Genomic DNA, 16,943 nt, shown 5'->3' on the forward strand with positions numbered 1-16,943 from the left:
AAAATCAAATTATAAAATTTTAACAATATCATAAGTTTAATAATATTAAAATATTTCAAAAAATATGAGAAAAATACTAAAATATTTCAAAAAAAAATTTTATCTCAAAAATACTTTTTAATAATTTTTTTACATAAATTATTATACAAAAATTAAATAAAAAGAGAAAAGGACAAAAGAGGATGTGCGAAACCATACTTGACAATTGTTTTAGAAAATGGCATAAAGATACACCGTAATAATGATTCATATCACTGCAAAAAGAAGCCGAAACGGTGTCGGTTTTCAAGAGAGTTTGCCACTAGTCCCCCTTATCTATCATCCCTGTTTAACAAACTCTCACCAATTCTGCGAGTCATAATCACAACTTTAAGAACAAGAAACCAAAAAAGAAAAAAATGTCGTGGTTAGCTAGGTCCATTGCCAACTCGCTCAAGCTCGATGACGACGACCACCACCACACCAATGCCGCCCCTAATCCGAAACCCGAATCCGATCCAAATCCCAACCAATCCTCCCCCTCCCATTCCCATTCCTCATCGGATCCCAACAGTCCTCGTGGCGTCAAAGAAGACCTCTCCGAGCTCACCAAAACCCTAAGCCGCCAATTCTGGGGTGTGGCGTCCTTCCTCGCTCCGCCTCCTCCGCCTTCATGGGACCAACCGCCCGATCACACGGGGGAGGAAAAATCTCGCCCGCCACCGTCCAATGATCCGGATGAGGCATTGATAGCGGGAATCCGCAGCGATTTAACCGAGATTGGCGGGAAATTCAAGACCGGAATCTCGAAGCTCTCGAACAATATTGCCGTCTCGGAGTTCACTAAGATCGCTTCAAATTTTCTTCAGTTTGGATCCGAGGAAGAGATTCTTGAAAAATACGAGAGTGGAAACGTTGTTGGTTTGACTGAAGAAGTGGTTGCCTTCGCTCGGGATATCGCGATGCATCCCGAAACTTGGCTTGATTTTCCCGTGCCTGATGATGATGATTTTGATGGTAATTTACTGAATTTCTAATTTCGGGATTACTGTGCTTTAATTAAAAAAATTAGGATAGTAATGTGCATTTCAAATAAGCTCACATCTTGTTCTTTCATTGGTAATTTTTGGCCGTCTTTCTTTGTAATTTGGATTGTTTTTCGGAATTGGGGATTTTGTTGGTTGACTTTGATTATTGAAATTTGTAATGCATAATTGATAATTGATTATGGAATTGTAAAACTCTTTGGTTATAAGTGGAATGAGAAAAAAAATTGTGATGTCGACTGTTTATCTTTGGCTGAAGATCCTTTCTGGTTGCTGTGAAGGGTCTTCCAATTGCTTTAAGCGTTGTGGTTTCTCAATCCGCTCAAGTTTGTTATCTCTATGAGATTTAACTGAAAAACTCTAGAAAGGTAGCTTTGCTTGCTTGGATAAAGTTGTCTGAATAATTCTTTCTGCTTTATGATGCTCTTGAGGGTTGATGGCTAATTGGTGGTAAAGTAATTGTCAAAACTACTCACAAGTCTTATGTCAGACATTTCTGTATATTTTAATGATTTATTTATTCCTTGGCCACTTGGTACAATAAATTTCTAGATGTTAAGTAGAAAGTAAAAACCTTTGGATATGAGCTAGTATATATTCTTGGCATGTTATTTGACAATTCGCTCTGCTTCTTAGTGATGTGATGATCATGATTTTTTCTTTTAGTTTTTAGTTAGCTAGTTCTTGGTTAAATTACATATCTTGGCTTCCATTTAGGTAACTTACATTGCAAAAATAGCACGTTGCAAACTCATGGCTTTTGAGAAACTGTTTGAATATTTTGGTTTCTTGAATGACGCTACACTGGCATAGTTGGGTATCACTGGTTTGCCTCAATGTTAGCTTGTTTTGCCGTAAGCGCCATTCTACCCTTAGTTCATTGATGTTTTTCTGCATATATGCATATTATTGTTTTGTTATGAATCAGGCTGATTTCAAGCATCCTTTCATTTTGAAATTTCAGATTTTGACATGTCTGATGCACAACAAGAACATGCTTTAGCTGTTGAACGTCTTGCATCAAGATTGGCTGCCCTTAGGATTGAACTTTGCCCAGGATATATGAGTGAGGGTTGCTTTTGGAAAATTTATTTTGTACTTCTGCATCCTCGACTCAATAAACATGATGCAGAGCTTCTGTCTACTCCCCAAGTAAGTTTGTTTTTTCTGGTAGGACCTGTTGTTTTCATTGGTTGAGCCCAAAATTTTTGGTCATTCCAAGGTGATGTATATTATGTTTCTCCAGGAGTGACAGGAATTTCATCTACCACAGTTATAAGATTGATAATAGAACCAATCATTGCATAGCAATTAGATGCAAATAATTCTTCAGTACATTGTAAGAGCTCATCTAGTTCTGTGTGTGTCTTCGTCAGACTTGAACATCGTTTTCACCTTGGGAAGGAGTGCTAGTATATGGCTTATTTGTTTTTGCCATTCTGTTAAGCTAGTGGCCTGAGATTTCCTTGCAGTGGCTTGCCTAATCCACTTTTCTTTTTCCAGATCTCTTCTTTCTCCTTCAATTAACATTTTCTTCACTCTTATGCACATCATTTCTTTTAAAATGTAATCCAAAAGTTTTGAAGCCAGATTAATGAAAAATTAAATAAGGGAAGGATTGCTTGTGCTTTTCTTTGTGATTGAGCTTCCTTCACCCCTCTTTCCTCTCTGCTTTTTGTGCATTTTTAACTGCTAAATGGACTACATGCAGATAGTTGAAGCAAGAGCAATGCTAATGCAAGGGTTACAGCACCGAGTGAAGGCAAAAAATGCAGAAGAATATTCCGAAAGTGGCACTTCAAAATTAACGGCTGATTTGCCGCATGAAGAGCCTCTTTCTGTTCCTTCTCCCACTCAATCTAAGGCAGTGCCAATCAAGGCATCTGAAAGTGAAGTAGCCACCACTGCTGTAGCTGTTGAAATTGAGACAGAGAAGCATCCAGTTCAGAGTACTGAGATGCAGGTTATTGACAAGTCTGTCATCGAGGAAGAGCCAATGAAAGAGACCAAACATCAACATTCAACATCTGGTTCTTCCGGAGTTTCCATTGAGAAACTTGAAGATGACGGTGATGACTGGTTAAAAGAGGAAACTGGGGAGGTAGTCGGCACAAGTGGTACCACAATTCCTCTTGGAAATGATGAGGATGTTTCATTCAGTGATCTTGAGGATGATGATGATGACGTGCCAATAAGTTACAAAAAAGTGACATCTGGTTCTGACTCTTCAACAAAAGACTCAAGAGATTGGGTTCAGCTTAGCAGGAGCTCTACGGACTCAGTTAAAGACGTTAGCTGTGTTGGTGATAAACATTCTGGGTCTGAGCAGGTGAGTGCCCATAACCCTCAAATCAAGGAATCAAATGACTGGCTTGATATCGAAGAGATCATGTGAAGCAAAACCTTTGGAATATTTGAATTCTAGATTCTTCCTGCTTATAACCTTGTGAATACCATGTGAATGGTTTCTTCAGTCCGAGCTTAGGCTCTAGAAACAGTATGTTTTGTACATAAAATCCTGTCGAAATTGGATAAATATGTACTGCTGCAATATTCATGTATTTTTATATCTAATAAATTCAGCACTTATCATGTGAAGTGTCTTTGTCGTTGCTATTTCATCAGGAATGCATGCTAAAAATTTAGAGCTATACAGGTTGAAGTTGCCATGAATCCTTGTTTATGCAGAATAGATTAGAGTGCCGTGCCAGCTAGAAAATACAGGGTTTATGAGTAAATTGTTCCTAATCTTAGAAAAGTTTAGCGATGAAGCATTATTTGGCTTGAGAAGTGAAAACCGCAAGCTCATAAAACATTGTTGACCTTTACCCTTGTCAGCTTTCACAAACTTAGGCCTAGTTGACTAAACTGAGCTCTTCATCAGTAGCAATTTAGATTTCCTATAAATAGTATCTAATATTTTATGGTAAATCTAAAAATTATGATATGGGTTCCTTACGGGATAAGGATCTTCTTCACCATCCAAAAGAAGTGAATATCTCTATTATTTCCTCTTCTTTTATTATTGATTGACTCTATAAATACACCCTTATTTTCATTTTTAATTTTGCAGTCTGTACCTTAAAACCATTAATATATCTATCTTTTTTCGCACAACTTTATCAGGAAAATTGGAGAACTCCTGTCACAATACTCTTTAACCCTCTCAAGTTTCCCTCTGGTCTCTGGCACAAAACTCAAGTTTCTTCAATTTTCATGGAGCTTTTTATGTACAAATGTTTGTTGTATTGCAACTGTATGCGCCAGGCTATTATACAGGCAAGCCTTGCTTGAGTGAAGTTTAGAATGAATCAGGGAAATGTTCAATGAACAATCTTCCTTCTGTCTGTGCTTCCAGAGTATAAGCCTATACTCTTTTGCTGTTCGAAGAAAAGTTCAATATGTAGATCAAACAATGACTAGAAAGAGATCAAGAGACTACTATAATATAATCATTAAAAAACAAAGAAAACTACTTTGTTTACACAAACTTATGTACAGACAAGGGTACAGGTACAGCCTGAAAGAAGTTCGTGTGTTAGGAACTCCTCACGATTTAATGAGCCCGAAATTCCCTGAAATTCTCTCAAGCTGAGACCATAACAAATTTCCTAATGAAAATCTCGGCCGTTCTTCCACTTCACCACTGCTGCTTCTGCTAATACTTGATGAAGAAGCTCGAGAAGTCATATCGGGAGACTTGTTTACCACCAAAGCAGATCCCCCAATCTCTTGTCTCACCAATTCCACCGTCCTCGGATTCACGTCATGCCCTGAAGCATCTGTAACATAGAAAGATCCGATTGCTCTCTCCCCATGCGTCCCTATTTCCGCCCTGGTTATTGATAGCCCATTCTCTCGAAACACCCTGGTCAGGTCGGAGAGCAATCCCATCTTGTTTTGAGTACATACATCCAGTCTCAATCCCTGCTAGAAAATACCCAAAAAAAGATTGCTACTTGCTACAATTTTACTAAATACAATTCGAACCACAAAAAGCAGAAGCAAAACTGCATGCTGTAAGGAACTAACACGTGAGACTCTTCGTTCTATTGCTGCAATCAAACATTGTGTAAGTCTGTGTCTTTCATCCTCTGTAACCAAACTGCAGCCGTCCTGCCTCCTTACAAAATATTCCTGAAAGAAAACCTCAGTTTAACTAAACTTAAAGGCCGCAAAATAAAAACAAATATTTCAAGCCATTTGCAACTTCTTCTTAAGGTACCTGATTAGCCATGGAGCCATTTGAGCTAACCGCTGCATGGAACACCACATATTGCATATCGGTTAAGGCACAAACTGTATCGAACAATAGCTTGATTCTGTCCCTACTCCTTACATGCACCACTGAGTACCCCTTTTCCCTACAAGTCTCTATCGTCACGTGAGTCTTGGTACACCCCTTCCAGTGCCTGCAGCTGCCATCGCAGCCCCGACATTGCTCGTAATCTCTATCGGCATACATCAACTGGTGGAGCCGCCGCTCCGTGTGTGTCCGACCAGCTGCCGGAGCAGTTAACCTGACGCTCCGCTGCTCACCACTATCATGATGGGCCTCAACCACATTCTCTAGCTTTTCCTGTACTTCTGCCAGCCGATTCGGCTCCATGATGGGCCCTCCCTTGAACCCATCTTCTACATGGAATATGCAGGCCATGCGGGCGTTATGGGTCCAGACCACAGTTGCAGTGACATGGCATCCCAATCCGTATAGAGCTGCTGATATCTCCGACATGAGGCCAGGCCTGTCCCTCCCAGTCATCTCCAAGGCTGTATGCTCTGTTGAGACGTGACACGGCCTCACTGCCCTTTTGAGGAATGCTTGTAATTCCTTTGGAATCCCTCCTCTCCTAGTAGAACAAATTGCCTGTCAATTATAGTTTTTCTTATTAGAAAACAAATTAAAACCTTAACTTAATCAATCAAAACTTTGTTACTTTACAATAAGATAATTTCAGAGAATTCTGGAGAAGAAAAAGACCTGTTGGATATAAAGAATAAGGCTCTCGTCAGTAAGTTTGTTCCCAAGCTGGTCTGTCACGTGGAACACTGCGAAAATCACCCACATGGATTAGGGCACAGAAAAGCCGTGGGTGACTCATAGGCACCTCGCAAAGTGAGCACCATATCCCCATTGATATTTATTTGGTGGATAGTAATACGTTTATCAGATATAGAAGGTTAATCGAGATAATAAAATGAAGAGAAGAAAAGCAGGGGAAGCTAACTAGTGATGCAAAGGTGATGTGGGGGGTACTGACCGTCCATGAACCATCCACCGTCAGAGGAAATGTACGACTTGGATATAACAAGGTCAAGATCTGTCAAAACTTGGACCATATCCAGCAAAATCCCGTGCCTGTTTGCACTATCCACCTGTGAGAGTTGACATATGTAAAAAAGTTTCCCAGGTCATTTTTCTTGCCTCTTAAAAGCTAACCTTTTGAAAGCCTGGTTAGAAAAGAACTGCATAGGCCAAACTTCCCCTTGTCAAATTGTGTTTGGTTTATTATGGCTTTTCTGATCTTTTGAGAACAAGATCATTACGGCAGGTCGATTGGATGCCATCTAAAAGTAAGTTTTTCTAGAAGTCCTGGAGACAGTCTTCCTCTTCCCCAAAACATTACCAATAAATGAAGCAGGAATCCTGACACTATAAAAGTTCCTCCACATTCTACACCCCTCTCTCCTAGTTATATTTTTCCTTTCCAATTTTCCTTTACAACTTACAACTAGATTAATGGCTCTCCACTCGGTTACTCAGAAATCTCTTTACTTCTATTTCCCAGACTCCCAACTTTCCAACTGGTATTATTTTATTAATTTCCATGTAGACAAGTGGGGATTTGGATTGATGCGCTTTAAGTTTAATGATTAAGATTAGAACAAATGATATGGTGCCTAATTCCTAGATTAATTAAATGTTTAATGGTGGTGTATATCTCCCTCGGTTTCACACACCAATGGGTGGAGTCTTGGAACCTATAGCTTGCCTTTGGACCCAGTCTTTATCCAAAAATGTTAAAAATAAGGCGAACCAACAAAAAAATCCAGAAACCAAGCCTTATCATCTTCAACGATATCGAAGATTAAATTTACTGTTAACATAAACCTTAACAAGAAGATATTTGATATTCGATCTAACCTTTACAAGCGTGCAGTCTTGGTATGCGTCGTTGTCAATACAAACTCTGGAAACGCCAAACCGGCGAATTAAACCATATTGGTTTCAGATTTTCAGGTTCCATGATTTATTAAAGAAACCAAAAGAAACAAAAGAAAGGAAATGAAGTATAGGATTAGTTTACCGTACCTGGGAGGATGAATCCTTTCAATGAGTGACTCAAACTCAGGATCAATGTAAGGCTGGTAAACAATCTCCATCTTGTTTATCGGAAGAGAGCTTCAAGATTGCTTCATTCGGAGAGTAAAGTCTTAAGGAAACATGAAACATGCATCAATATTCACATATATATACTAGAGCTCATGTTGTAGAATATTCAAATCAGAAAAATACTAAAAACTATATATATTGAAAACGCGTGATTAAAACAGCGAATAAAATGGAGGAAAAAATAAGCAAGCGGCGTACAGCTTGATTTTTCACAATAATATATATATATATATATATATATATATATATATATATATATGGAACAAGAGACTTTACAAAGACAACTGTTTTTGTACACTCGTAAGGAAATTTCCGCTGCGTTTTGGCTTCGTTTCTTTGTTTGAAAGGGAAACAAGAGGAAAAGAAAAATAAGTGAAAAATCTAGTTGAATCCCACTCGGATTGGGGTCATTGAGATAATATCAAAAACGATTAGTAGGACTTCCAGTTATGGTAAAAGAAATCTGAAATTCTGGATATTGTCGATGCATGTATGTATATCTATGCTAGAAAAAGAAGGAAAGAATATCTTTGAATTTTCTACAAGCAAAGTGTGGTTTATAAGGAACAGAGATGTCTATTTCAAAGACGAAATTTTCAGGAAGAAAGCTCGAACCTCGCATACATATAAACAGAGGAGAAAAAGTAAACTAAATTGAATGTGATAAAGTTTAGAATCACCCACCTTTGTATTCAGAGATGAGAAAACTGGGTTGAACTGCAGAAACCAAAACCTTCTGATCAAAGCATGGAAACCAAATAATTGATGGTGCTGAAAGCTTTTCTTTTCTGCTCTTTTCCCTGTGGTTTATGCTAAGTATAGAAAGGTTTTTTCTTGGAAACAGAGATAGAGAACCGAAACAAATGGTGAACGGACCCAAAAAAAACAAAAAAAAGAAGACTCCTATCCAAACTTGGAAACCCTCCTATTTAAGTCCAAAGAATTTTTGTTCTTTTCCTTCTTGGCTTCTTGGTTTTTCAAGAGAATAATCAAAACAAACAAAAACACTGAATCTTTTTTCACTCGGGTTATTTATTTTTTTCATATATTACAAGAGAATTTTTGAAAGTGTTTGATACCTGAAACAGGTTTAATACCATTTATATATTAATTGTCTGAAATTATTTAAAAAATATTATTATTAAATCATGTCAAAAATTAAACTTAGGAAGAAAGTTATTTTTCACAATTCCTTCATTTATATATATAAATTTGCATTTTACTGGATTACGTCGAGGCGCCGGGAGGAAGGAAGACCAGGACTTTCCGTGACGATTGGCCACGTACCAGATTGACTACACGTGTCATCACACCATGCGGCTGCTCTACCTCTCTAAGAGGTTGCCACGTGGCTTAAAATGGCCCCATTTTCGCATTTGTGGCTGGGATTTTTTCTTAGGGTTGCAGGGCATTTACCCAGTCAGCTAAATCCTAGGATGATGACGTGGCGAATCATGGTTGAGTTTTGAGTTTTCGCTGGACTCCTCCGTTCTTATTCTTTTTGCTTGCTTGAATAGGCAACACTTTTGAAGTCTTCACACATTTTGCTACAAAAATGCTCAAAAGAGAGTCAAAGAAATTAGTCCGATTGGGGTAGTTTTAGACTTTTTCTCCCGATTGATGTTTTCATCTAAGGGAAGTTACGTTAATTAAGATTAGCAATTAATTAATAGGATTTGTAATTTGAGATTTTCTTCCATTCATATTGGTTGGATTATGGTATTTATGATTTTTATTAATTAAATTTTAAAAATTTAATATTCTTGTATTCCCAATCCGTTTGTCACGGAATCATTACTCTTACTCCCATAAACGCTCTTACGAGGGTGTGCAGTACACCCGCTTTTAAAGAGCCTAAAACCTCCCATTCCTGTTCTATGTCGATGTGGGATAGAGGCATTTTCTTTGTGATACTCTCTCCCACCCATTTTAAAGAGCCTAAGACCTCCCATTCATGTTCGATGTCGATGTGGGATAGAGGCATTTTCTTTGTGACACTCTCTCCCACCCAATTCCGACAACGTCACGTTGCCAACGTCACGTTGTTGCTTTTAAAGAGCCCAGGACCTCCCGTTCCTGTTCGTTGTCACGGGGTCATTACTCTCACTCCCATAAACGCTCTTATGAGGGTGTGCAGCACACCCTCTTTTAAAGAGCCTAATCCTATTCGTTGTCACGGGTCATTACTCTCACTCCCATAAACGCTCTTATGAGGGTGGCAAAGTATATATACGAGTTATACTACGTGATATTAGTCTGAATATATATTAGTTAAGTACCTATTACTGTATATATTACGTTGTCATTTAATATACGATAACCATTTTACTATATAGTACTATTAATTATATAAAGTTATATGTAATTTTATTACAGTATATTATTTTTATTTTTTAAAGAGCCTTAATCCTATTTTTGTCACGGTGAATTTTATATACTTTATAACGCTCTTATGAGGGTGTGCAGTACACCTGCTTTTAAGCAGCCTAATCCTATTCGTTGTCACGGGGTCATTACTCTCACTCCCATAAACGCTCTTATGAGGGTGTGCAGCTACACTGCTTTAAAGAGCCTAAGACCTCCCGTTCCTGTTCGATGTGGGATAGAGACACTTTCCTCGTGACACTCTCTCCCACCCGATTCCTGACAACGTCACGTTGCCGCTTTTAAAGAGCCCAAGACCTCCCATTCCTGTTCGATGTGGGATAGAGACACTTTTCTTGTGACACTCTCTCTCACCCGATTCAGACAACGTCACGTTGTCGCTTTTAAAAAGCCCAGGACCTCCCATTCCTGTTCAATATGGGATAGAGACACTTTCCTAGTGACGCTCTCTCCCACCCGATTCCGACAACGTCACGTTGCCGTTGGCCACCCTGCCTACCCTGAGTTTCCTAGGCCCGGGCGCTTTGACGTGAGTCAGATGAGGTCCAGTCCGCTCTAATATCACTTGTCACGGGATCATTACTCTCTCCTCCATAAACGCGTTTATGAAGGTGTACAACACACCCGCTTTTAAAGAGCTCAAGACTTTCCATTCTTATCCGAATTGAGATAAAGACACTTTCTTCGTGATATTTTTACCTAGTAGAATTCTCGTATCCATTTTGTTTCCTAATTAAATTGGAAGGTAAGTGCTTTTGGGACCTTATATTCATTTAGAAGTTAGGCATAGCATGCCATTATTAATTGTCCATTTTTAATTCTTTAAAACATCTTAAATATTCAAAAGTTACAAACTATATCACACAGATTAATCATTTGTTTCACCAACCAAGACTGGGATCAGTATCTTTTATAAATTGAAAAATTAGAACAAGTTGTATGTTGTGACGAAGACACTGCTCGGAAATGGTACAACTGTAGGCCCGGAATCTGTAGGTAAACGGGGCCCATTGGAGTAAAACTGCAGAGGCCCGCCTTTTTATTTGGTGGCATTAATTGAATTTTCTGGTGGTCGTTCAACATTGAAAGCCGACGATTGATGAATGCCTGGATTTGCTGATCGTTGCTCTGCTTTTCCCTTCGATTATTTTTCGCACACATTCATCGAAATTGCACTACAGAATATGATCCCTGTTCCAGCACGAGACGGCAGTGTCCTCTGCAACTGCTTTGATGTCATTTGCCTTCTATGACTGGTTTTTCTGTTTCGTTTTTTTCTCTTTTTAGTTTATGTTCTTTTAGCTTATTTTATTGTGAAATGACATGAAAAATAAGAGAGAGGAAAGGGTTTTTTCTGTCTTTTTTTAATGATGGAATATTCTACAAGTAGAAGACTTCAGTGGAGGAGAAGAGGAAGACTTTGGCTTAGGTGAATTTTCTTGGCTTTTTCTCAGTTTATTCTGGGCTTTCTAAGAAATTCTTATTTGGTAAAGTTATGAAGCTTCAATTGGCTTTAAAGGGTTTGGAATTTACCAGGAAGAAGAAGAATTGGGTTGTTTTTTTGGCGGCTTTCGGTTTAACTAGTTATGGTTTCTATAGAGTTTATCACTTGCCTGCTATAGCTCAAAAGAGAAAGAGAGTCTTAAAGCTTTTGGGAGCTTTGATTTCTATGGCTGAAGCTGTCTCTGATTGTGCCGAAACAATTGGAGTTGTTTCTAAAGATTTGAAAGATTTTCTACAGTCAGAATCAGACCAAATACCTAACAGTTCGAAGCAAGTTTCGAAAATCACGATGTCCAATGAAATCTCTCAGTCCTTAGTAAGGGTTACACAAGCTATGACTCTGGGAATTTTACGTGGTTATCAATTGGAGGCGAGAAGTGGTAATGGCCTATATGTCAATTCTAGTTCAATGGATAAAGTTATGGCTAAGCTTTTTACTGAAGCTGGGGCTGGTTTTGCTTCTGTTGTTGCTGGAAGCTTTGCTAGCAACTTGGTCTTGGCATTTTGTTCAGGTGATCAATCCGATGAAAAATTGAAATCGAATCCGATTAGTTTGGAAAAGAATTCTGTTCCAAGCTGGCTGAAGGTTGTGTGTGGTGATAAGTGTAGAGAGCTGATTGGTGATTGTATTCAATTGTTTGTTAGTTCTATGGTTTCTGCGTATCTTGAAAAAACTAAGGATGTCAACAACTATGATGAATTCTTTGCAGGATTGACTAACCCTAAGCATGAAACAGAAGTGAGAGGTGTTTTAGTTACTGTCTGTAATGGTGCAATTGAGACTCTTGTCAAGACATCTCATCAAGTTTTGACAAGTTCTAGTTCGAGTAAGAGTTCACCTTCGTTGGCAATTGAATACAGACAAGATGATGCGACTGGGGATAAGCTTTACGAACAGGACGGATTATTTACTGAACTGAAAGCAAGGAACTCATTCGATGAGGTCAAGAACGATGGGTGGATTAGTAAAGTGTCATCAACTTTAGCAGAGCCAAGCAATAGGAAATTTGTTCTTGACGTGACTGGAAGGATTACATTTGAAACAGTTAGATCTTTCCTTGAGTTTTTGCTAGAGACAGTACATCAAGGCATGAAAAATTGTGTTAAGGTTTCTCATGAAGCCGTAGTTGAAGGTGGTGTTGAGGTGGTGAGATATGTTACTGCAAAGTCCTCAGTTGTAGCTGCTATATGTTTGTCTCTGTGCTTGCATATTCTTGGCGGTGTCAGGGTTTTGGTTCCAGCCTAATTTCCTCCACCAGGTCATGCACCCTATAGAGTCAGCCAATTCCTTCGTATGGTCATGTCTTCGTTGTATTTTTGTGTCTAACTCCTTGAACTTCTTACTTGCTTTCTTAAAATTGTCAGCAGAATCTGAGAAAGTTGCTTCCGTGAATGCAAAATAGTTTGTTTTGTTTTCATTCCTTTTCAAGGTTTCAAAGTCGCTTCTGACAACAGGAAATTATTTCTCTTTTCATCTCCTTTCACCTCAGAGAACCAACCGCTTTCATCTTTAAGATTCTGTAAAATGGTATTTAATGTATTTGTTAGGCAATGGATACAAGGTCCAATCTTTTTCCATTGTGGGAATAGGAGACGGTTGAGTAGACAGCATAATCTAAAGAATAAGAAATCTCCCTAGCTACCAACGAAACTTGCTTGTACCCATTTACAATGTTTGTTTGTACAAATGTATTAAGCACGTGGACTGCATTCAAAGCTTTGGGATTAATTGTCTAATCTTGCTTGCTATTTTTGACACTGTCTAATCTGCAAAAGTTGTATAATAAGCTTTGCGACTGTGCTTCTACTATGGCCTAGAAGCCCTAGAACTATACCACCGATGCTTGTTGCAATGCCTTTAATGGCCAGAGTTTGCTTCTGCAACCAGAAGAAGCAATTTAATGCCATGCCGTGCCAGACATGGACCGAAGTTAGCTGGTTTTCATTGAATGTAGCCATCAAGGCAAACCTGACAAGTACGGAGCTCTTAGATGTATACTGATTTCGTACATATAACATAAATCAACTTGTCCTTGTTTATTTTGGTTTGTAATTTGAATTGAATAATCATCTCCGGGACATGACCTTTTCTCGCAAATTGAACAGTTGAAGCTTACCAGGATATGACTTTGAAATGTGAATCAATTAAAAGAGAAGATTCACCAAAGCATGGCAGTTGGTTGGATGCTTGCACTTGTTTATACAAGAACGTCAAAATTTTGGATCAAATCTGTTCTTTCAGTTAAGCTAATGGCTACATCTAACCACGTCAGAATCCAACAGACTACAGTTGAACATTAATCTATTTAAATCTCAATAATCAATTAGAATCAATTCAATTTAATTAATTTTCGGGTTGGTTTTTCATTTTCAATATTAATCGGTTAGAAAAATGGTTTGTTCGATTAGTTTTTGATGTCTAAATTTATAACTGAATTGATTGAAATATTAGCCATTAATAAATATATTTTACATATGAATACTCTTAATATTATTATATATATATTAATATTATTTCCTTTAGGTTGGCTTTTAAGATGTTGATTGTTAACTCTTAAAAGATTAGTTTGTTTAAATTGACTTCTATGATGCATTGAATTTTAAGTTAGATTTATTTGTTACACGATACAAGTTAGAGGGATTTTTTTTTCTCATGTACTTGTTGAATTATTTTTGTATAAGTTGAATTTATTTTAATTAAAATGTAATTAAATATGTCGTTGAAAATAGTTAAAACTGACTAAACCATTCGAGATAAGTCGATTTCGGTCACAGAATTGGATCTAGCATGGTTATATATTGCCAAATGTAGACATAACAAGCCACATGTGACAAGGCCATGGCCGGATTCAACCGCAACAAGTCGGATCTGGGTAGGTCATCGACTGTGGCCTTCGGTAGCTTCATCTTCCTGACTGTACCAATATATTTCACTCTTCCACTTTATTTTTCTTAAAACAAAATAAAAAGATATAAAGGTAACATAGTAATATAGATTTCCTATAATTATTAAAACCCTCATGTCTAGGTGACAATTGGACGAGTTATTTTGAATTACAAGTCTTATCTGATTATCTATTGTTTTTAGTCAAGTCAATTTCAATTTGAGTTGTTCTATCATTAAGTTATTATTATTATTATTATTATTATTATTATTATGACATTTGAATCATTTTGAATTGGATTAAGTCATATTCGGATTATCTCACATATCAGGTTATCTTGAAAATTAAGTCATTTTGATATATATTTTTAATAATTTATAAAAAATCAACTAAAAAATTTAAGAATTATCATTTATATAACATCAATTTTTTTACTCACATAAAGACACTTACATTTAATAATAAATAAATAAATAGCAAATAAATTTTTGCTACACGAGCTATTCTCAAAATTAAATTTGTCACCAAATTAATGAGATAAAACTTGAATAAATTTATAAAATCATAGTATATGATTAAAACAAAACATACAAACTGTACAAGTATGTTAATTTACATGGAAATTCAATCACTATTATAGGAATTAATTGTCTTTCCTCACATGTTTTTATACCTTTATATATCAAATAATTAAATACTTCTTCCCCTATATATATCTTCTTTTTTCCAAAAAAAAAATCACCTCTTAGCTTTATGTTTAACTTCTTTTTTTACTTTCTAAATTTGGATTGTGCACACCATTTAAATAAGTTGAATTAATTCAATTTTCAAACCAATTTAACTTCAAATTACACAATTATCAAATCATTTTGATATGCGAATTATTTTAAGTCTAGTTAAGTTGAATAATATCTAAATTCAAGTAAATTTAAATTCGATTTAAGCTGTTTTACTATATTGTTGGATTATAACTCAATTTGATTTCAGACAAATTGTCTCTATCAAATTTATCTACCCTCTACCCTCATGTTCTTTTGAATAAATATTCTTTCTCAGGACGATCAATTGTAATTTCTTTTCATTACCCCAATTTATAAATGTATTTTGTCCTCTGCTAACTGCTAGCCAACTTTTTCCATAAATGTATTTTTCCCTATCATCTGCTACCTTCCTGTCCGTGACAAAAGAAGATAGAAACACCATGGTCAAGCTTATCTGCCATTCCCAGACTCCAATGAGTAATTAACTAGACAGGCAATGGTACAAAGAGGCATGCAAGTTATACCATCAGGCACTCGATTGAATTGTGTTAGAAACATTTGTTATAGCATTTTATTGGAATATTGCAACTAAAGTACTGCTCAGCAAAATTAACCAAGAACTGCTTGTTGAATTTCAGCCCCACAAAGAACTCAAAGATGCACTCATTTGGAAACAAGAAGCAAGCGGCAAATACACCACTAATTCTTTTTGTAAGTCCAATCTAGTTACTGCTGATAATTAAATGGGATTTGAAAATATGTTTGGGCAAACTTGGCTTCATATAGAGTGGAGTTTTTTGTGTGGCAACTATTATATGGTAAAATTGGAGTGAAGGAGGAATTAAATAAAAGAGGTGTGCATGTTAATATTAATCTGGCTTGCGTGCTGTGCAATATGGAAATTGAGTCACGTGATCACTTGTTTGCTAAAGGCAAAGAGACATGGAAAGTCTGGGTGGGATGGTACAGAAATTGGACTGTTGTTTGGGTCTCTCCTGGGAATGTTAAAAGGAATTTAAGAAGCTTGGAATGGATGTCAGTTGGGAAATCTGGACAAAAGAACTTGGCAGATGGCTTTTTTTGCTTGGTATGGTCTATTGGGAAAGACAGAAATGAAGTGGTCTTCAGGGAAAAAGAGTGGGATGCAGGGAGATGCCTGGAACTGGCTAGAATTAGAGTTGCTGAATGGGCAAACGCAAAGTGGCCAGGGGAGTACAAGTCTGTTCTCAAAGTGTATAGACAGCCACCAATGCAGGGGCAGCAGCTTAATAAAAGACATGTAAGAAGGGGAATTTATTGGGAGAAGCCTTCAAATGGACAACTTAAATTAAATACCGTCGGGGCGGCGAGAGGGCGGCGAGAGAATGACCAAGGCCAGCTGGAATTGGAGGTATTTTGAGGGATTCAAATGGGGAGGTAAAAATTCTTTTCTCCAAGCATATCGGTACAACTGATTCAAATGAAGATGAAATTTTGGAGGTAAGGGAGGCTTTCCTTATTGGCATAGCATCACAGTGGAAAGAGAATCATCGGTTACTCATTGAAAGTGATTCAGCCAATGTGGCGAAGTGGATCAATGATGCAAATATGGCTCCTTGGAGAATGAGAAAATGGATACTGCAAATTGAGAGTATGAAGAAAGAACTGACTGATTGGGAGATAAGGCATGCGTTAAGGGAAGCTAATCAAAGAGCAGACGATTTAGCCAAAGAATGAGTTCTGCTACAAACTGGCATCCTGAGAGTTTTTTAATTTTTCATGGTAAATTGGAATTTACAACACTGGAAAGGAGCCTTTTCAAAGGTGGGTCGATTCTTAGTGTAAATTAAATTGGTGGGTGCAGACAGGATGGTTGCATGATTTTAACTTTTGAAAATAGGATGTGGTTTACCTTTAGTTTATGCCACCTGGATGAGGTATATCGGTAAGTGCTTGCTACGGATGAGTTTTTATTTTCCTGTGTCAGGTGCAGGGACTCTGTTTTTGCTTT

General features: G+C 37.3%; 2 protein-coding genes and 1 pseudogene across 4 annotated transcripts; 2 read left to right on the forward strand and 1 right to left on the reverse strand.

Moving 5' to 3' along the window:
* Positions 1 to 331: 331 nt before the first annotated feature.
* LOC110408943 (uncharacterized) lies at positions 332 to 3,623 on the forward strand. Its single transcript, XM_021418105.2, has 3 exons — positions 332 to 996; positions 1,990 to 2,177; positions 2,737 to 3,623. The coding sequence occupies exons 1-3, from the start codon at positions 399 to 401 to the stop codon at positions 3,418 to 3,420; spliced, it is 1,470 nt and encodes a 489-aa protein (XP_021273780.1). The 5' UTR covers positions 332 to 398; the 3' UTR covers positions 3,421 to 3,623.
* Positions 3,624 to 4,441: 818 nt separating this feature from the next.
* ACR1 (ACT domain repeat 1) lies at positions 4,442 to 8,461 on the reverse strand. 3 transcript variants are annotated; one of them, XM_021419135.1, is made up of 8 exons: positions 8,104 to 8,461; positions 7,339 to 7,459; positions 7,171 to 7,216; positions 6,287 to 6,401; positions 6,007 to 6,074; positions 5,251 to 5,892; positions 5,058 to 5,162; positions 4,442 to 4,955 (listed from the first exon to the last, which is right to left on the reverse strand). In XM_021419135.1, exons 2-8 carry the CDS (start codon positions 7,407 to 7,409, stop codon positions 4,575 to 4,577), a joined length of 1,428 nt encoding a protein of 475 aa, XP_021274810.1. In that variant the 5' UTR covers positions 7,410 to 7,459; positions 8,104 to 8,461; the 3' UTR covers positions 4,442 to 4,574. The 3 variants fall into 3 exon arrangements, with proteins under 3 accessions (XP_021274810.1, XP_021274812.1, XP_021274811.1); XM_021419137.2 differs by having other exon boundaries at positions 4,442 to 4,952; positions 8,104 to 8,456; XM_021419136.2 differs by lacking the exon at positions 8,104 to 8,461 and adding an exon at positions 7,696 to 7,810.
* A 1,978-nt stretch (positions 8,462 to 10,439) lies between these two features.
* On the forward strand, positions 10,440 to 13,327 carry LOC110409223 (protein PHLOEM PROTEIN 2-LIKE A10 pseudogene; annotated as a pseudogene).
* The last annotated feature ends 3,616 nt before the right edge of the window (positions 13,328 to 16,943 follow it).

This window comes from Theobroma umbraticum, unplaced genomic scaffold (genome assembly GCF_002168275.2).
Source record: "Theobroma umbraticum cultivar Fairchild unplaced genomic scaffold, ASM216827v3 scaffold_44.0, whole genome shotgun sequence".
Classification (NCBI taxonomy): domain Eukaryota; kingdom Viridiplantae; phylum Streptophyta; class Magnoliopsida; order Malvales; family Malvaceae; genus Theobroma; species Theobroma umbraticum.